The sequence below is a fragment of the Talpa europaea genome, assembly GCF_964194135.1.
Source record: "Talpa europaea genome assembly, chromosome: 7".
Classification (NCBI taxonomy): domain Eukaryota; kingdom Metazoa; phylum Chordata; class Mammalia; order Eulipotyphla; family Talpidae; genus Talpa; species Talpa europaea.
In genome coordinates, this window is record NC_140074.1 from 133,621,307 (window position 1) to 133,642,726 (window position 21,420).

Sequence of the window (21,420 nt, forward strand, 5' to 3'; positions counted from 1 at the left end):
ATAACCGTAACAGAGTTCTCAGATGAGTTCTACTAAGAACTGTGACTTTCTTCTCCTCCCTGCAGCATCTCGTTTAGGGGAGGGAGAAGAGATGGCGGAGGGAGAGCAAATACCACCACGAGTTGCCCAGAGTCCTACGTACAGATGACTGGGCCACCTGCCCCTTTCCCAAGAAGCCGGGCCCAGGGAGGGGCAGTGCTGCTAGAGTGACAACTCGGGAATCCTTTGAAGGGAAGATTCATGTCTAATTACATGGGACAGTGACCCTGCAGTAGGCCTGCGCTGCGGAAAATTCTCGTGTTGGAAACACACCACGATGGAGAGTTAGGCAGGAACACAGGGCAGAGGGCAAGCAGGCAGAAAACATGTCGAGCACAAACTCACATTTAGGTTCCTGATTCCTTTCTTTCCCCAGCCCTTTTCTTCAGCGCTTTTCAGCCTGGCTCCAGGATAGGAAATTTAGCAGGAAAGCTAGGAAAGATTCCACCCCACTGAAAATACCTTTTCAAAACACTTATATATCCAGTGATAAGCAAGTAAGCCGTTAAATTCTGCTAATTATCCAAAGTCACAGCCTACTGGGATCAGCAGCATTGCAAAAGGAAGTCATACTGCATTTCTTAAAGCTTCTTTTGAATGCTTAACAGGTCTCTTTCAGTGTTAATTGCACTTAAAACACATCTGTTTTCTCACTTAATCTCGGAAATCTGTTCATTGTTTTCCTCATTTACAAAAAGAGGAAAGAAAGGGGTTGTCAATTTTTCATTTGCTTTAGAGCTCTCTGAATAGGACAAAACCTCCAGGCAGATTAGTGTGTAAGGTGTGAGGGAAGGAAGTAGACACGGTGGCTTTCAGCAGCAGGACGCCCCAGGACACTTCAGAGCTTGGACTGCAGACGCTTCAGGTACTTATGGTAGGACTCATGGACCTTTAAGGGAAGGAGAGAGAAGAAATAACTATAAGGAGCTTGCAGTGTAAAACAGCCCAGCTTTTTGAAAATCAAATTTGATACCCCTTGTTCACAAAGTGATGGCATTTGGGAAGTATGTGCCACACCAACGTGCACCTGCTCCCCCCACCGCCCAGCTCCAGGCCTCTGGATAAAACTGCCCTCCTGGGTCAATGCAACTTGATCTGGGGGAGAGGCTGCAGGCAGTCGCTCCTTGAAGCAGACCATGGGCAAGTGCATCCTAGTGCCCCACTATGTACGCATCTGAACTTCTCAGCTCATTATTAAAGAGTCAAGGGATGAAAACTGCTCACTGAGGGCCTCCCCGGTGGCGCAGCGGTTGAGCGCTGGGTTGCGAAGCAGCCCGCGGCCTCTGCGGCGCCGGTTCGATCCCCGGCTGCTCCCCGGCCACCGGAGGAGGGTCCCACAGGGCGCGCAGACCTCTCCTGCCGCCCGCTGCTCCCCTCAGCAGTGTACTTCGGTCCTTCTGCCTGCTCTGCTCCCCGCTCTGGCTCTGGTGAGTTCTCTCACCCTCCCGCGCTTCTGACTGTACCCAGTGCATGTATAAACAAAACAAACAAACAAACAAATAAATAAATAAAACATGCCTCTATTAAAAAAAAAAAAAGAAAAAAAAAAAAAAAGAAAACTGCTCACTGAGGCAACAGGTTCTTTTCCACCTGCTGTTCAGGAAAGTAGCCCCAAGGCCATTGGGCTGCACCAGGGACTGCTCTTGCTTAAATGTTTAAATGAAGAATTTCAAAAGGTGAAAAGATAGGTTTTTTACCTCTGTTTTATTCAGTGGGGAGTTCTTGGCCCACTCAAACAAGTTTTCATACACATTCCCATCATAGCGGCCAAGCACTGAGTCCAGGGCCATATCCTTAAAATCAAAGGCATCCACCAAAGCAATGGCATCAGGGCGAATCACCATCAGTAACTCTTTTATACGCTGGTTTACTTGGGTAATTTGAGATTCTGTTAATATGCTCCCCTAGAAGAAACAGAACAAGCAAACAAATATGTAAGTATGTAGAACCAGATACTTACGTACTCAACTCTGAAGCAGACATCCCCTGCAAAGGGACTGAAATTTAGAAAACACTGACCTGCAGGAAGTCTCCTGAGTGCTGGCTGATTCCATACAGACAATACAAGAAGCACAAATTCCTTAACACAGCTTGGATGGATTTCTCTTGAATTTTGAGGAGTTTCTCTGAAAAGAGCTTCGCTACCACATAGTGGCAATGCGCCTGGTGAGAGAGAACACCGGGATGGGAGCACCTATGAGCAAGAGTCAGGACAGACCTGGGTTTCTGAGCTGAAAAAAGGAAGGGGGTGGGTAGAGCGGAGGTTGTTGGGGGGGGGGGGTTTAGGGGGAAGGGAAGAGAAGAACCTTTACCGACCTCGCTGGCTTTAACCAGGTCGACGGAAGTTAGGTTCCAAGCCACCTCCTTGCTTTTTTGGCGCATTACTTCAGTTTGGAGGTTTTTTGCAGCAATTTCTACTAATCTGTTAAGAAATGAAAGGAAATGGGAACCCGTGGAAATGACCCACAGTACTCGCTGCCTCCCTCCCCATCCCCCCACCCCCGGCCCAGCGGGTTCCCTGCTGCCACGCTCACCTGGCCGCGCGTAGCTTGTACGCTTCTGTCAGGCTGTCGAGGCTGCTGATGTCCATCACAACCGGCCGGCCAGCTACCTGCTGCGGCTGGATGCGCTGACTGGGCAGGCTGTTCAGGTAGGACATCATGCCGCCCAGCAGCTTCCCCGAGTGCACCTGGTCATAGCTCTTCATCAGGAACCTGAAAGCCGCCAGAAACGCACGCTTTCGTGAAATGTGGTTCTTGAGAAACAGAAGTTAAAACTCTGTGCCTTTAAGCTACGAACCAGGGGTCTCATACTGGAAGGTAATGAGCACAAGATGAAACAGTGGGTCAGGAGGGGAGGTAAACCTCCATGTTTTAGGAACCAATCCCATGAGGACCACAGGCCACATGGGACTGGGGCCGGCTAGGAACGAGGGCCCTGACTCCACACTCACCTGGCCGTCTGCAACATCATGACAGTGTTTTCTCCCTCGAAGGTGCAACTCGGGGTGAAGTTGACGTAGATGTTTGGAAGACCACTGCAGTGAGAGTAGCCGTGGCCACCACAGGCCATACGACAGGCTTCGATAGCCCCACTAGTCGTCCAGGTGGTGAAAGCCTTCAAGCCTGCGGTGAGGGCGTGAAGCTGAAGGGGAAGAGCACAGGGTCCAGAAAATGGGGGTGCTGATCGTCTGAACCCATGAGAAATACATCCTCAGCTAACAGCACCAGTCTCTGCTGAGGTCAGCCGCCGTGTGTGTAAACACAGGACACACATTTCTATCAGCCTGAATTAAAAACACGTCATGTTCCCTTCTAAACTGGTCCACAAGGCAGTCACTGCTCATACACCTTTGGCTCACAAATAACCAACATAGTAACATATTTCTGAAGCCTAAAAGCAAACCCCACAGGGCCTCCCTGGTGGCCTATAGTTTAAGTCTCAGTGCTATCACAACTACGGCCTGAGCTTGATCCCTGACCAGGGAGCTACCCACATGGTACAGCAGATCTCTCCTGACTCCCTGCTGCTCCCTTCAGCAGTGTGTTTCAGCAGATCCGCCTGTTCTGCTCCCCACTCTGTCTCTGGTGAACCCTGTCATATCCGCACCTCTGGCCTACACCCCAGTTCTTCTACACAAAAACAAGAAACTCTACATATTTTTACATATGATCTACTTTCAATTAGAAATATGTCCGTATTTGAGCCTCCCCTGGTGGCGCAGCGGTTGAGCGCTGGGCTGAGAAGCTGCCCGCAGCCTCTGCAGCACCGGTTCGATCCCCGGCCGCAGGCGAGGGTCCCATATGGCACACAGACCTCTCCTGCCACCTGCTGCTCCCCTCAGCAGTGTATTTTGTCAGTCTGCCTGTTCTGTTCCCCGCTCTGGCTCTGGCGAATTCTCTCACCCTCCTGCGCTTCTGACTGTACCCCAGTGCTTATATAAATAAATCTTTAAAAAATAAAAAAACAAAACAAAAAAAGAAATATGTCCGTATCTTTCAAGAATATAGGGACTCTTTCCAAGAAATCTCAAAGTTTCATTTTCTCGGAGCATCACCTAAGAGACAAATACGAGACAGAAGGGCCCCACAAGGGAACGAGACTAAGCACGTACCTCAGGGAGTTCACTCAGGTCCCCATGGCCGATGTCTTCATTAATCCGGTAATAGGTCTCCTTCATATAGGCGCCCACAAACTGGAAGGCATAGGCAGTGGCCAGAAGCGGAAAAAGTTTATACTGCTGGGTTTGGAAATCCAAAATCTGTGGCTCCGGCTCGCTAAAATACATAGAAAAATAATTAGCCAACACTCACACAGAGCTCAGTGCTCTAGACACTGATACATTAATTGAACCTCCTGAAGACCCTGTGAGATGGCTACCACACCCCCATTTTACAGATGGGGGAAATGATAAAGAAGTTGCCTGAAGTCACACAGTTAATAAGAGACAAAAGCTCAATTTAAATCTAGGCTGTTCGGCTACAGAAGTGGACCATGCTCTCGACAACCTTGCTGAGCTGCCCTGGCTGGACAGAATAGCCAGGAAGTTCCTGTCTTAGTCCTTCTAGCATGACAAGGAAATGAGGTCTCATGACAACATACAATATCAAAGTCAGTTAACTTTGCAGGAGGAACGCAACCCTGAGGAGGCCCAACCCACCAGGTAGCTAAATGAACTGTGTTGACCACGACTGTGGAGAAGACCCAAAGCAGAGAGTTGAGCACCCGAAGTCTAAGAAGGGCTGCTCTTAGCAATTTCCTGTTTTCAGAATAAGAAGGCCATCAGGGAGTCACGCCCAAGTGAAAGGCACCAGGAGTAAACCCTGGCACCGAACACAGTGGGAATCTGGCTGAACGTCACTTTAGCCTTCCCCAATCATTGCTGTTAGTAAATCAAACCTTTCCAAATGTCTTCAGTGGTTCGAACACTTCATTTATAGAGTTCAAGTGATTTTATTACTGTTTTTCTTAGAAGGTTATAGATAAAAACAAAGTTGATATTCTCCTTCTGCCTTAGGACAGGAAGGCCAGGCTCCACGCGGAGGCCAGCACACTGCCATCCAGCTCATTTGCTCAGCCTGTGCATCCGCTCTATGCCCCATTCGGGGATTCTGACACTTGAAAGGGATCTCCAGTACTGACTGTACCCATCTCAGAGGCCGGCCTTACTCTGGCTTGATTTCAGACTGGTGCCTCACGGCGCTGTAGCGGATGGCAATGGTGCAAGCCTTAGACAGACTCCGAGCAGCTTCTCCCACAAGGAAGGACCTGACGAACACCATGGTCCCGTAGGTCAGCTTGTTACTCGGGGGCTTCACGTATGTGCCATCGGGTTTCACCTGGAAAAAGAACACGGGAGGGATGTGTCCTCCTGTTAACGTTCAGCAGCAGTTTAGGCCACTGTTTCTCACAGTGTGGTCCCCAGAGAGGCAGCATCACCTGGGAACTTGCCTGAAATACAAAACCTCAGCCCCCCACCTTGACCTGCTTTAACTAGCCCTCCAGATTATCCTAGTGGGGGCTGAAATTTGAGACCCACTGGTTTAGCAAATCTCTATACCTGTCAAATGCTTTTGATGTCACTGTTCTAATAAAAGAAGCATCAGAAGTGAAAACATGTTATTACCATATAAAAGAACAGGGCCATCTAACCCCGTGGTTATCACCAGCCACTGAAACCCCCGTGCTGACCCCTAAGTGTACCTGGGCATATTTCATCAGCATGTTTTCTCTGGGAATACGATAGTTGGCCATCTTCAGGTAGCCATTATCTATTTCATCAAAGCCAAACTTGGGGCCGATGTCTCCGACGGTAATACCTACCACACATGGGAGGAGAATCAAGTATTAACCCTCTACAACACTTGACTGCCCCTCCTTTATAGGCATATTATACTTTCTTGCACAGGAAAGTAGTGGGTTTATCATTTCTCATCTCAACCTCAGAGGAATAATTCTAACCTGGCAAGGGCTTATGGGTCTCGATATCCCGTAAGGGCACGATGAAGGCATGTAATCCATAGCATTTCCCCTTAGTGATGAGCTGGGCAAGAACTATGGCGTGATTTGAAGTCTTTCCAACTGCAGCATCAAAGAAAACAAGGGAGAAAAGTGAGCAAACATTCTTATATCTTCAGTGGACAGCAAGAAAAGACGGGAAAGGTTGGGTTAAATAGGACGACAGACTATGAAAATGAAGGGTGCCCAAGTCTTATGGCAGCACCATATCCAGTTTTCAGCCAAGAAATCCACCTAGGTTAGTAACATTTATTGATGTTTTGGTTAAGCAATCCTTCATTTTTAATATTTATATATAAATTTTTAAACAGGTGAAAGAATTGTGTAAGTTAAAGTTGTCTTAAAAAAGACAACTTTACTTTCTTATTTCTCATTCATTCTCAAAGAAAATTTTAGGGCAAACATAAGAACTTCCATTTAAATCACTTCCTTTTTCCTCCCTTAAGGCAATGCTGTACATAACTGCTGAATCACACGGACTATTCACCTCTAATTATAATTAAACCAGAGACTCGGCTCCCTGGTTGACCAGCCACAATGCAAGAGCTCAAAAGCTGCATGGGGGGCCTCCCCGGTGGCGCAGCGGTTCAGTACTGGGTTGCGAAGCTGCCCGCAGCCTCTGCAGCGCCAGTTCGATCCCCGGCTACTCCCAGCCACTGGAGGAGGGCCCCACATGGTGCGCAGACCTCTCCTGCCGCCCGCTGCTCCCCTCAGCAGTGTCCTTCAGTCCTTCTGCCTGCTCTGCTCCCGCTCTGGCTCTGGTGAATTCTCTCACCCTCCCGCGCTTCTGACTGTACCCAGTGCTTGTATAAATAAAGCTTAAAAAAAAAAAAAAAAGCTGCATGGGGCTGATGCTGGCAGAGCGAACCCCAAACACAGAGAGTATTTCCATTTCCATTATGGAGCAGAGCTGCCATCAGAGGTTTCTGGTTAACACACTCAGAATATATATGTTTTACCCACGCTAGTTTTTTCTAACCAAAATGTCACATATTACAATACAGAACATGAATAACAAAGAGATAACTATGCAATCTATGCTGATACACAGGCATGTTTAGATGAAAAACTAGAAAGCAGACAGTAAGACAGCTAGCCTTTCTGCACTCTGTGAACTACATAAACATCTACCACACATGCCACAAGAGACTGTGAAACACCTTAGAATGGCGTAAGACTTAAGTTTTTTACCCCGTTTCAAAATTATTTTCTCATATAAGCTGCACCTTGTAAACACAATTTTATGATAAGTCTTCAAAATATCCAAAAATGCTTTAAAAGTCACTTACGGCCACCAGGCCACCACTTGATGGACGTCACGGTAGGACTGTTGAGAATGAACTCCTGGGTCTTAGGGTCGTAAGTGGCTGTGGTTTCCAAGCCTCGAAGATGAGTGCCTGAAGACGTAAATTACATTTAGTTCTGACAAACTACGGGAAAAGTAGGTACAGGGTAAAATCTCCCACCCAGGTTTTTAAGCTTTAGTATCTCAGAGAAAAACTCTAATAACAACGAAACATACGGAGATGAGCTACGGTCGGCCAATGTCCGAGATACACGCTCTTCCAATGTCAGACAGGGCCTGTGAGCTGAAAACATACACGCCAAGCATGTACTGTGGCTACACTTAGCTTCGTGAGCCTCGACAGCACACTTAGGTCATTGAGACCAACCAAGAGAGAATGTAAAGGCAGCGTAGAGTTGCAGTTTCATAAAATCACAAGGTAGGAATTTCACAGGGAAGGGAACGGCCCTTTTCAACCCACTGAGTTTGCCAATTTCAATTTGTATGTGTTGGCTCTACTATATTATACTGATCGAATATTCTGGGATATTTTACTGTTACAAAGAATAATACAACGCAGCAGAAAAAGACTCTAGCTGAAGTTACTGTAAATGGGGAATTTATTTCAGAATGATAGCTAAAACGGAAAACATGTCCTTGAGAAGGCAGTCCCAGTACAGGGGAAAGACCCAGAACAAAGACATCACCCTGATCCAATGCCAGGCTGAACCCTGGTCCTAGCTGGCTGGCTAGCATGACTACAGGAGTGCCAGTTTCATGTGTTTACTGGCACAGGGCTTCCCGTTTCAAATCCTAAAACAAATGAGCCACGATTCCCGAAAAGAGCCGCAGCACTAGGCCCTCAGCACCCTTCTCTGCCCTGACCCTACGCTGAAGCAAACCCGAGAAGCCCGTGGCAGCTGCTTTGCTGAAGCGAGACTTCAATACACATTCAAACTTGAAACACTCAGACATTTTCAAGTTGAAGAACAGAAATGGCCGAGAGACCCCACGTTTCCCGACTGGGAGACAGGAACCAGACACACAGACTCCTTCCCTCAGCGAAGCTTGTGGAGAACGCAAGGCAATTAACTAGAACACACAGAGACGTTTTCAAATGCACAACTGACCCAAATAGTATTCCACTTTGAGTCTTGTGAAAATTCCATGAAATACTATTTAGCACTAAAGCCAAGAGCCAAAATAGCTGTAGAATTAAGATGAAGTTGTCCAAAAGTAAGGAGCAAGTAGCAAACAGACACTAAGCCAGTTTTCCTGAAGCTGCTGAGCAGAAAGAGAAGCTGGAAGCAAATGAATGGCATTCAGAACAGATGAAAACAGGACACTCCCCAGGATCAAAAATAAGGTGGGTGGGGGATGAAAAATCGGAGCTGGACATGGTGTGAAACCTGAGGCTTGGAAGTAAGGCTCACCGCCTCCTATTTCTGGCCTTTGGCCAAGCCAACCTTCAGCCGACGTTACAGAATTTGCTCAATGAAGGTATAAATGACTCCAAGATCCAAAACGATGCACATTTTGTTATAAAAGCCACTCATTCCCCTCAAGCAAGTCAAAGAACACACACATGATTAATCTGTCTTCTGCAATTTGTGAATGTGGGTTAAGGTGGCAGCAGAACAGGCAACTGGACAGTGACGAAGATGAAAGACAGGGTTCAGGTTCTACAGCACAGACATTCTATCCATAAGTGAACCTGAAAACCCACTGAGTAAACATGGCCTGATGGTAATTCTTGACCTGCTGAAGGGGACCGCGACAAAGCAAGCAGCACCCATCCGTGGCAACATAACTTTTAAGTCTACTGACCAAAGCAATGTTTGGGCCAAGACTTGAGGCAGAGAAACCACCCGTGCTGCAGGAAGGCCACATCTAAACCGGGCACGGTATGGCTGTCACTGGGTGGGCATGCCACACATGCACAGCTCGCGGAGCCCCGCCCACCCGGAAGGTAGACTGAATGCACCGTACCATGACCCATCTCTGTCTGGGCATAAGTGCCAATGACCTCCAAGTTCCAGGCGGGCATGAAGAAGCGCTCCTGCTGTTCCGCGGTTGCCTGGTGAAGCAAGGTGGGCAGGAACATGCCCAAGTGGAGATCCAGAGGTTCAGGTTGCCCTCGGTGCACAGAACTTCGAAGAAATACCATGGATGGGCATTTGAGAGAGGAGTCATCAGGGGAGAGGGAGAGAGCAATTTGATCGGAGAGCAAGGGAAGAAAAAAAAGCCTCCTGTAAGTATGGGTTAGCTGTTGGACTCGGTCGTGGGAGCGAGCACTGCCCCTTTCTGTATCGCTTTAATAAACTCAGAGCCATCACCCTTCTCCTGCAGCCGGCAGGGAGCATGCTCATGGCACTCGTCTCCTTCACAACGAGTGCAATTTCGATAATGCTTCTAGGTGGGAATGTTTTGTCAGTCCACAAAACACCCAGCACAGACCCACAATCTCACATAACTCTGGCCACTGCATTCAGGTTCACAAACATCCAGCCATGTGCTGTTGAAACAACTGGATACAGAAGTTGACAGTGCTCTTCATTCCAATAATTTCAGAAATTAAAAAAAGACACGGGAACTTCTAGTAAAGACCATCATCATCATCATAATTACAAATAACAAATGCATGCATAACAAACTTTCCACTGCAGTTATGTAGGATTTGTCACAAATGTTAATAAACACTATAGTTTTCAGTTGTTTTAAATGCACTTTCTTTTTTTTTTTTTTCTTTTTTTTTTTATATAGAGGCATGTTTTCTTTCTTTCTTTTTTTATTTGTTTGTTTTTTTTGTTTATACATGCACTGGGTACAGTCAGAAGCGCGGGAGGGTGAGAGAATTCACCAGAGCCAGAGCGGGGAGCAGAGCAGGCAGAAGGACCCAAGTACACTGCTGAGGGGAGCAGCGGGCGGCAGGAGAGGTCTGCGCGCCATGGGGGACCCTCCTCCGGTGGCCGGGGAGCAGCCGGGGATCGAACCGGCGCCGCAGAGGCCGCGGGCAGCTTCGCAACCCAGCGCTCAACCGCTGCGCCACCGGGGAGGCCCTTAAATGCACTTTCTAAAGTCATTTTTTCCCCACTTCCTATTTGCGGATGCCTTAGACTTCTCAGTGTATTTTCCATAGGAAAGAGTTCTTCTACATAGTTCTGTAATTTTCCATGTTACTGTATTACTGGCACCGTGTTTAGCTGTCAATCAACCGTATGTTGCTCTTTTATCCTTTGTCTCAGACCTGAACCTGAACAACATTTTAGCTTTAAAATGTCTGTCTGTTCCATGGACAGTCAGGAAGACGAGACCCAGGGCACAGAGCTCAGGCAGGGCTGGGCAATCATGTCTTATAATCAGACTGTGTGCGACCAACCTGTCACATAAAAATCAAATAATATGTGACTTCCTCACCTTACAAAGAAATTAATGCTGAGATGAGTTAAGTGACTCGGGTCAAAAAGATAATGGCAAAAACAAGGATCTCAAGTCTTCCAGTCGGCAGAATGACGGGACCAGCACTGACTGAGGACGAGGATGACACCAGAACACCTCGCCAGGACCAAGGCTAGCCGGCGATGCTGAAGCCGAAATCCCGGGAGATGGGAGCAGCTGTGGAAAGTGAGTGAAAGGTCCCCAGGACTGCTTTAAGCTATTTTTGCAACTTCCTATGAACTGTCATTTCAAAATATAGAGTTGGAAAAAAAAAGAGGGTGCCTTTTCACTCACAAACCGAAATGCCAACTTGTTCCCAGTTCTTAAAAGAATAATGCAAGGGCCTCCCTGGTGGCGCAGTGGTTGAGCGCTGGGTTGCGAAGCTGCCCGCAGCCTCTGCAGCGCCAGTTCGATCCCCGGCTGCTCCCCGGCCACCGGAGGAGGGTCCCCCATGGCGCGCAGACCTCTCCTGCCGCCCGCTGCTCCCCTCAGCAGTGTGCTTCGGTCCTTCTGTCTGCTCTGGCTCTTGTGAATTCTCTCATCCTCCCCCGCTTCTGACTGTACCCAGTGTTTGTAAAAATAAATAAATAAATCTTTAAAAAAAAAAAAAAAAGAATAATGCAAGAAATTAAAAAACCATGCGTGCCTGGGGACTGCAAGGAGAGCACTCTTGGAACTGGAACTGAAAACTGGCCCGAGACCAGCCGCTTCCAGTGCTGAAAGGCTGTGCTCCAGGACTAGACGCTCGAGGGCAAACACAAAAAAAGAAAAATCAAAAAGAAACCAGAGCCATTTGCAGCTACGGCACGGCCGAAATGCAGTCAGGCTCGCAGAGGCCCATCCTGGGCGCTGTGCTGGGAGCAGGCACAACACATGCGGGAGCCAGGGCCGGCACTACCACATCCATAAACTGTTTCGAGGCTGATGAATGTTTTCAGGAGAAAACTGTCTCTTGTAACTAAGACAAGGATCGTTCAGAGGTGGACGAAATTTAGAAATATCACGAGGAGAAAGCGGCCTGGATAGCTTTTTGACTTTAATCAAGCATTTGTTGTAAAAAAGTTGGTTATGCATGATAATGATCACATATTATTTCTAAATAATTTATTTTAATAATACAAAGCACCGTTTTATTTGGTGAAGCTCTAGAGTCTGCTAGTTTAAAACACAATCCCCCAAAGAATAAAATAAATAAAATCATAACCCCAAAAGGCCTTCCTAGTCTCTCCTTCCACATGATACAGGACTGGAAAGGCTGGCAGTCAATACTGAGGACAAAATAATTAGATTAATAATAAGGAAGAATCAAAATAGCACCTCCATGGACGGCATGATTACAATCCTAGGAAATCAATGACAAAACTCCATCAATAACAAATTAATTTAGAAAAGCTGCAGGTTATAAGGGGGAAAAAAATTCACTGCATTCTTATCAAGATGGTACAAGTACAAATTCCAGTGAGAGCTGATTTACAAAGGTAACAAAATGTTTAAAATGTGTTAGTGACTTAATTTAGGATATTAAAGATTTATTTAGGAAAAAAGTAAACTTAATAGGGTGAACAAAAGATATGAACAGGAAAGAAATGTCTAGTTCCTGGCAGAGAGGACTAAAAGATAATACTTCTTGGGAAAATATATGTATGTAATGTAAAATAACTTTCAAATCCCTGTAGAATTTATTTTAGAACTTGACAAACTGGGATCAGAATTCATCTAGAAGAGTATGCAAGAACACCAAACATATATTTAAATGTAACAATAATAGTGTCAGGCTTGTCAGATTTTAAACTCTCTTATAAAGCAACCACTAGCCAAAGTTTATGTTAGGAGAAAAACAAAGAACAAATCAAGGGGATGAATTTAAAGTTCCAGAAATAGATGGAAAATTATAAAACTCTAAGACGAATCGGAAAGCATATTAAAACAAGAACAATGAACAAACTAGTTAATAAACACTTGTCATTCTGCATCCCATACAAGTCAACGCATTAAACATAGCCCAAACCAAAAAAAAAAAAAAAAAAAAAAGGCAAGAAAATGTAAGATCATTATCTGAGATTTGGGGAAAAGAAAATCTAGTCCTATTTAGAGAAGGATGTATTGAATACATAAGGCCAAAATGTTAAACAAAACAGAAGGCAACAGCAAATACTGCAAGGATACGACATAATTCTATCAGACCAACACACTAATCCTATTTACTAAACATAGCTTACACACAGGTCACACAGACCGTAAGCCAACCCGAGTAGTGACACCCAGGTTCTCTAGGACTGGAAAATTAAACCTAACTCTTAGTATATTTAAGTAGGAAAAAGAAATTCAAGTAACCATGTTGATGGGGCTATGGAGACACCAGTACACTAAGAAGTTGCTCAATATGTCATAAACTGGTTAAATGTTTCAAGAAAAATCTTGAACTCTGTAACAGAAGTTACCCAATATGCATTACCTTCAATGCAGTAATCCACTCCTGACATAATGCAAAGGCATAACCTCAAGGAACACAGTCTTTGTAAAGATGTTTATAGGCGTTTTCATGGTCATCAGTAACAGTGGGAAACTAGAATAGCCCAGGCAGTAAAGAGAGTCATTCAGGGCAGACGAGAAGACAGGAGACTATTGGGAGATGGAAGCACGAAGAGGCAGGGGAAGAGAAAGCAGTGACTTATGAAAATGGAGTCTATGGTGGATTTTTCAAGTTTCAAAGAAAGAAGGTGCTTTATTTCCTACTAGAGCATTAGTGATGGGGATTTGCAAAACTACTGCATCATCTGGAAGAACAGTGACATACACATGCTCGACTTTCCTAAGCAGTGACAGTAGCGCTACTAGCAGTGATAACACAAAACAAGGCCAGAAGGCTCCTTATGAGGTGCCCAGAATGTGAAATGATCAAAAATCTGTGAAGACCAAACAACCACCTGGCCTGTGACGTGGAGAAATGCATGGACAGAATAACCAACGCCTGGCCAGGTTTTCCAGGCTGTGCCTCTGATCCCAGAAATGGCCTCTGTCCAGGCCTCTGCCTCTAGCTAAGACACACAGACCATATCAGAATGTGTTGGGAGTCATATGCCTACAGAGACAGGTATGAGTGTAGAGGATGGAAGACACATTCTGGAAAACAGAAAAGTGGTAATGGAAACTTTCTGCAGGTGAGTGGATTCTAAGGTTCCTGGGGCACTAGAAGAAACCTGATTAATACTGAGTCTCTTCAATCTTAGTGGCTATGGAGACGTCAAAAAATCCCAAAGTCAAAGTTAAAGCCAATTCTGTGAGAACCTTTTTTTTTTTTGGGTGTAGAACTGGGGTATAGACCAGATGTATGGGGGGGGGGGCGGGGTGAGAAGATTCATCAGAAACAGAGTGGGGAGCAGAACAGGAGGATCTACTGAAACACACTGTTGAAGGGAGCAGTGGGGAGACAGGAGAGGTCTGCTGCACCATGTGGGTCAGCTTCCTGGCCAGGGATCAGGCCACAGTGGTGATTACAGAGACTTAACCCCTAGGCCACCAGGGAGGCCCTCTGTGAGAATCTTTAGATAATTTTTATCTTTCAGATAATCATGGTTGACTGGCCAATGTTCCAAAGTTTCAGAATTAAACACATAAATTTGCAATGTACTTTATAATTAGAGGCAGAAGGATTAGACCAACAAGAGAGAGTACCATATCCAGACCCAGTTGGCCTCAGAGTAGCTTACACTTCAGCCTATGAGCAACACTATGTCAAATCAATATTACAATGCCTACTACAATGAAAATGGCTGTGCACCTCATGTTATTTCAAGATCCCTTTCCCTATGCACGCATCTCTCTCCGCCAGAGGACAAGTGCAATATGAATAGAACCTTCCTTCCCTTAGGACACTTTCTTCAGGCTCAGTATTTCAGTATCTGCCATCCTGAAGCGAAAGTTAAGTCTCAGGAGTTCATAACTCCAAGATTCAGGATCAGAATCTACTCTCCGCTCGGGATTATGATAGAGAACACTGCCCTACACCAGTTCACAAAACCGCACCAAATCAAACACTGAAGCTCCACTTTTCTGGTCTGTGCCTCCCTTCTCTTGCCCTTCTCTGCTTGCCTTTATTTGCATAATGGAATTATTATAATAATTAGGAGTGAGCCTGGCAGCTCAAATTCAAGATGCTCAAACCTGTCTATGGCCTTTTCCTTGCGAAGGAAACTTGCATAAAACTTTTTGAAAGTAGTCTTTTTTTTTTTTATAGAGGCATGTTTTTATTTATTTATTATATTTGTTTGTTTGTTTTGTTTATACATGCACTGGGTACAGTCAGAAGCGCGGGAGGGTGAGAGAATTCACCAGAGCCAGAGTGGGGAGCAGAGCAGGCAGAGGGACTGAAGTACACTGCTGAGGGGAGCAGCGGGTGGCAGGAGAGGTCTGCGCACCATGTGGGATCCTCCTCCGGTGGCCGGGGAGCAGCCGGGGATCGAACCGGCGCCGCAGAGGCCGCAGGCAGCTTCGCAACCCAGCGCTCAACCGCTGCGCCACCGGGGAGGCCCAAAAGTAGTCATTTTATGAACAATTTAACCAAGAGTCCACAGACATGTATAGGGAAAGTGTATAAAATGTTACTGGAATCAAACAGAGAATCATGGACTCCCCCGGGAGCCCCACCCTCTAAGCCCACTAGTGGGTAATGAGAGAGTAAGACACCTAACTGCTCTCATCCTCTATCCTCTATCCCCATTAAAACACTCATATTTAAGTTCATTAAAACATGGCAACTTCCAGATATTGCTGATGCAGTAATACGCTCAAGCATTTCCAACAGTCTTTAAAAATTAGACACCAACATCTTGGAGGGGGTGCTCTGGAATATTTTCAACCTCATCTTTATAAGCTGCTCAACACCCCCTAAAATGAGGTCTACGCTGCGATGGTAAACGGCTTTAAGAAATAACGAAGGATGTTTCAGGCCAGAATCCTAAGCCAGTTTATGAGGTGACGACCTATGAGAAAAATGAAAAGCTGAATTTTATTCAAGATTCAACAACTTAAAATCAAAATCCTAAGTGTGTGGCAGCAGAACCAAAGCCAAATGCTGGGGGTCATTCAGCTGAAGTCCTGAGGTGGGTGACCCGTTGCCTCGCAAATGCGGACTAACCGTGGCCCAATTCCGTCTGGGCGTAGGTGCCAATTATCTGGAGTTCTTTGGATGCAAGCAGCCATTTCTCTTGCTGAGCAGTGGTGCCCTGATTCAGCAAGGTAGGAATAAACATGGAGTAATTGAGGCCCACAGGTTCCGGTAAATTGACCAAAAGTAGTCTACAGGAGAGAAAAGAAAAGGGTCTCAGCCTTACTCTCGAAAGTGCGTCCTGCCACCCATCCTTGCCAAACAGCGCGGCCCTTGGGATGAAGGTCAGGAAAACTGAAACTGCTTTCTTAGGAAATTCAATGTAAAATTTTGCCCCCTAAATGCCATTTTGCTCCTAGGAGGATCTAGTGTACTTCCTCTCCCTTAGTCAATTTGGGGTGAGAATTCTTCTCTAAATCCTACACTTATCCAGAAGCAAACTCTACTCATGCTTTAAGCCCAAAAAACCCTTTTGGTTTTGGTTGGGCTGGTGTTAGTTGTTGGTCGGATATTTTGCAGTGTGTGCTTTTTAAGGCTTTACTCGTTCTGAGAATCAAAAGGAACTCCACAGCCTACTTATAGAGCTGCTAGCAAAAGCTCCTACAGATGCTCTCTTCCTAAATAACTGTACAATCAAGATCAAAAATATATATTTCAGGGCAGAAGCACTGAGGCTGTCATCTCTAGAGGCTGTCAGAGGCTACAGATGGGAAAGTAGTAATGTGAGAATGTTAAGAACTTATCACTCAAGTCTTTGAACATGACTTGAGATGAACTCTAATCATCATGAAATTCAGTCATCAACTATCGTCTGATAAAACAAAATGCATGAAATGTCACAATACAAACTGCACACATTATTGGCCTCGGCTCCACTGTTACAGACATGGAGGTCCATTCTGTATTCTCTCTGTAGAGAGCTTAAAGTACAAGATATATGTCGAACTGATCTTCGTGACCTCAAGGGTCTGGGCAGGAAGTGGTGTCATCAGCGGTCTACCCTGGTCTGTGCAACAGCAGAGCACGAGTTACGGGCAAGATGAGGGAGGCTGCCAATCCGCACTGGGGAAGGCCCTGACACCACTGCTCCAGCTTAAAAGAAACAAAAAACAATAGTAAACACAACATATTATCTTAATGTTTTATTTCCTAAGTACTACATGAATTAGCCCATTTTCTTTCCTGTCTTTCACAAATCATAATACACTTGGTGACAATTCTTTACATGTGCTTAAATATTAATGTCTATTATCAGTTGAAAAGAATTAATGGAACCACTGCAGATTCCACCAGAGAGAGTAACGGTTGTACCCTAAGTCATGTGCAAAAGTCAACAAAGGCAGCTCATTGGCTTCAGTGAAAAATGCTTTCTTTGCTGTTGATGGTTTTCAAGCATAGGTCTGGGGTGGAAGATGGCCTTTCAAGGGGGCCGAGGAAAGAGTTAAAGTCCAAGAAAGACTGGACTAGCATTGAAAATGCTTTTTAACCCTGAGATTCTATCATTTTTATACCACTAGCAAATGTTAACTTTTTTCCAAATGTTAAACTGAATGAGGGAGAGGAGAAAGCAGCACAGAAGAGGTGAGTTAATCAGTTTCCAGTAACTCAGCTCACGGCTGCCATGATGCAGAGCACACTGTTCAGACACAACCCACCTCTCTGAAATGGGAGGCCTATGAGTTAGACCACCGAGAAGTAGCTCTCGCAAAGGCCAAGTGCACCGCAGTCCTCCCTGACAATCACTTCTTATCAAAACAGGACGTGAACATAGACGAACTTCTGAGAAATAAAAGCAGGTGTTAGGAATGATGGCAACATGAGACAATTCTATGCCCGCAAGAAGGCTGAGAGCAACTCAGTAAAGTGCTCTGGGTTTATGAAATGATGTCGACAGAAAACAAGTGACTCTAGGAAATCAGTTACTCCTATTTAATGTTCTTAGACATGCTGAGATGTTTCTGAGGTCACTTGAAAATCAACTCAAGAACAAAAAAGCCAAGTGCCTGTTTTCTATTGTTTAATTCCTCCTAAAGGCGGTGTTCAAGGAATCAGCTTGAAAACCCCAGGAAAACAAAACCTTGACTGTCACTAAAATTTTAGACTACCTTTAAGAAGCCACAGTTTTCTTTTCAAAGTAAACAGAACAGTTAAAAGGTAAAATTATAGAACAGAGATTAGGAAATCAGCTTTTATATTCCCCAAACACGAGGTCCTATTTTCTCAAGGACTGGCAAGAGCAGATCTTTTGTAGCTCAAGTTGAGGAATATCTTAAAGTGTTAACATTCAGTGAACTTCAAAATATTCTCATGAGTTTCATTGTGTGACAGGGGCAGTGGGTATACAGGAGACCAGCAAATGCCCAAAATCTCCAGAGAGACACTACTGTATTTTATCAAGTCCTCATTTTTAGCATCTAAGAAATCTGATCCACCTCACAATGAACGGTGCATTAAGAGTCAACAGGCAGCAATTTTTTCTTCGTGATGCATAATACATTTAGTGTGAGTTACAATCAGCGCCGGGTTCAGACTCAGCAGCACCCTGCTAAGTGCTACAGCTAATTCCCAATCTCCTCTCTAACCTAAGTTGCTTTTCCTGTCATACTGTAGGGACACTGGAAGGTTGTCAAAAGGTGTGTTAAAACTTGTACATTATATTCACCAAATAGCAAGGTCTGTAAGCATGAAAAATGATATACGAAACTACTGGCTGGTGCCCACTGATCTTTAACCCACATAAAGGACTTTGTCCTATTTCACTGTGACCTGCCTGGAATCTGGTTATATATTAAAGATTATGAAATAATCTAACCAACTCTGAAACCCACCACACCAACCATTAAAAACATTTAAAAGCAAAACAAACATTTAAAAGCAAAACAAGGGCCTCCCCAGTGGCCCAGCGGTTGAGCGTTGGGTTGCGAAGCTGCCCGCGACCTCTGCGGCGCTGGTTCCATCCCCGGCTGCTCCTGGCCACTGGAGGAGGGTCCCACATGGCGCGCAGACCTCTCCTGCCGCCCGCTGCTCCCCTCAGCAGTGTCCTTCGGTCCTTCTGCCTGCTCTGCTCCCCGCTCTGGCTCTGGTGAATTCTCTCTCACCCTCCCGCGCTTCTGACTGTACCCAGTGCTTGTATAAACAAAACAAACAAATAAATAAATAAAAACATGCCTCTATTTAAAAAAAAAAAAGAGCAAAACAAAACAAAACAAGCCTTTTCTTTTGTACCACTTTGTGGAAGAACAAAATCTTAACTTGTTTTTTAAAGAAACAGTCTTCTAAGAGTTACTCTACCTCTATTATCTTTTCAGAACCACAGACTTCTAGGAGTTACTCTACCTGCCCCAATATCCCCACAGGCAAGAGTTAAAACTTCAAAAATTAAAGAGCTAGTAAGCACTGATTTGGGTTCCCAAAACCAAATTGTATGTTTATAGGTAAAACCATGGAAAAGGGTTCCAAGGACCTAAGGGTGGGAGTAAATGATTTCATCTTGAAAATAAACAGGTTAGATAGAAAATAATTAGATACCAAAAGCACCAGAGGCAGCTGCATAAGAGCAGGACTACTGCAATATAAAGGCAGTGCCTGTGGCATGCTTCATTGGCTGCTGAATATACCCTATTCGTATCATTTAATCTTTATTGGCTAAAACACCTGAGTTCTTCTAAAATGTAGAAACCTAAAAGAGGAAATGTTCAGGGATAAACATGAGAAACATTAGAGGCCAATGATACTAACATGGTGTGATTGCATCATGTTTATTTAGATAAGGACCAAGAAGTACAGATTGTATCTTGAATCAAAAAGTACAACACAATAAAAACAGTAGTGTGAAAAACGGAGATCCTTTTTTTCAGTACACCAACCGAAGCATGCTTTTTGAGTTCTCAGAGGTACGAGAGCCATTTAAACACTGCCACCAGCTTCAACAATGCTGGATTCTTAGAATTCTTCATATTCATTCTAAGGGTGGACTAGTGTTCTTCCATTGTCTTAAACTCCAGATTCACACACGATAATATGAAAATAGCACCTGTCATTGCTACCAATACTTAAATGTTTGATCTTGCAACTGACAAAAATCCTTCCCAATTCAGCGTCTAAACTGAGCAGGCCTCCCTTCTCACAAAGAACAAATTCATTCTGCATTTAAGTCATTCAGGATTTAGGCACCTGAGCTGCAAGAACTTGAAGGATTCTTAGGAATAAAAACTGCGGCCTCTCCCCCCTTCATGATCGGCGTTCGACAAATGACATTCCTTCAAAAGACTTACCGTACAAACGTAAACACAACTTTTCTCACACTGTAACTCCAAAATAGGGAGAAAATATGCCAGTTGGAGTCTTCAGACGCCGAGCACCAGGACAGGGCCGTAGACGGGGGTCTACAGTCGGGCGGAGACAGCCGTTCTCCCCGGGGCACACTTACTTTTTAAACCACATGATTTCGTCGGGGTCTGCGATGCCGAACTCCCTCATCTTCCTCACCATGGTGGCGCTTTTCCGAACAGCCAGATCGTACCGCTGGCTGCGGGAGAGGAAGTTGACGTTCTCGTGCTGGAAGTCGGGGTCCTTCAGAACCAAGTTCTCTGAGGGGATCAAGGGCAGCCGGGAAAGCAGGTCAGGGCTCGGCCGCGGCTGGCTCCGTCTGGGGCACAGCCCCTCCCCGGGAAGGGCGCCCCCCTCACGCCCCGCTCCCCAGCTCCAGGCCGCCCCTGGAAGTCGGGGTCCCCGCGCCCCCCGCGCGGGACGAGAGGCTGCGGCCTACGGCCCGCGGCGCCCCCCGCCCTCACCGATCTCTCGGCGGCGCCGGGTCCTCTCCGGGCCGCCGTCCAGGACGTGGGTGAGCAGCTCGGGGTCGAAGCTGGCGGCGGCCCGCTCCCTGCGCAGGTCGGGGTTCATGGCGGCGGCGGCGGTGACAGCGACGACCGGAGTCCCGGCCGCGGCGCGGGCCCGGCCCTAAGAGCAGCCGCGGCGCCGAGCCCCGCCCCGCGCCGGGCCCGCCCCTTCCCCGCCGCGGCCTGGGCGCGTGACCCCGGGGCGAGGCGGAGGCGGCGCCCGCGAGAGCGCCGAGACCCCGCGGCCGCGGGCGGGCGGGCGGGCCCTGCTCTCGGCCGGCGGACCCCGGAAGCAGGTGCGGGCGCGGCTGGCGGGCGCGGGCGCGGGCGCGGGGAGGAGCGCGGCCCGCTACGTGGTCACGCGGCGCGGACAGGAAGCCCCAGGCCGGCGCCGCGCTCGGGCGACGGGCGGGGCCGGGAAGCGTGGAGTGCGTGCAGGGGGCGGGGCCGCGCGGCCGAGGAGGATTGCGCCTGCGCCGAGGGGCTCGTTCGCCCCGCCTCTTCCGGCGCGCGCAGGGGCCTCCCCGGAAGTGAGGGAGAAGGACCTTCAGGGGCCTGAGTGGGGGGGGTCCTCCCACTTCCGAGACCCTCCCAAAAGGGGGCGGGGGGCGAGGGTCTGGGACGAAAGTCACAGGGGACCTTCTCCAGTTATCTCTTGTTAAGATAACTGTGTCTTTGCTGCCCGAGGCCTGGGC

The 21,420-nt window shown here is 46.6% G+C and overlaps 1 protein-coding gene across 3 annotated transcripts; it reads right to left on the reverse strand.

Moving 5' to 3' along the window:
- Positions 1-877: 877 nt before the first annotated feature.
- On the reverse strand, positions 878-20,792 carry ACOX1 (acyl-CoA oxidase 1; the record flags this gene model as incomplete). Of its 3 annotated transcripts, none has more annotated exons than XM_084238543.1 (14): positions 878-928; positions 1,737-1,943; positions 2,059-2,202; positions 2,356-2,461; positions 2,574-2,753; positions 2,993-3,183; positions 4,154-4,316; positions 5,209-5,378; positions 5,743-5,858; positions 6,001-6,120; positions 7,347-7,454; positions 9,332-9,492; positions 20,317-20,476; positions 20,681-20,792. In XM_084238543.1, 14 exons carry the CDS (start codon positions 20,787-20,789, stop codon positions 878-880), a joined length of 1,986 nt encoding a protein of 661 aa, XP_084094669.1. The 3 variants fall into 3 exon arrangements, with proteins under 3 accessions (XP_084094669.1, XP_084094667.1, XP_084094668.1); XM_084238541.1 differs by lacking the exon at positions 9,332-9,492 and adding an exon at positions 15,918-16,078 and having other exon boundaries at positions 20,681-20,789; XM_084238542.1 differs by lacking the exons at positions 6,001-6,120; positions 7,347-7,454; positions 9,332-9,492 and adding an exon at positions 15,918-16,078 and having other exon boundaries at positions 20,681-20,789.
- Between the last annotated feature and the right edge of the window lie 628 nt (positions 20,793-21,420).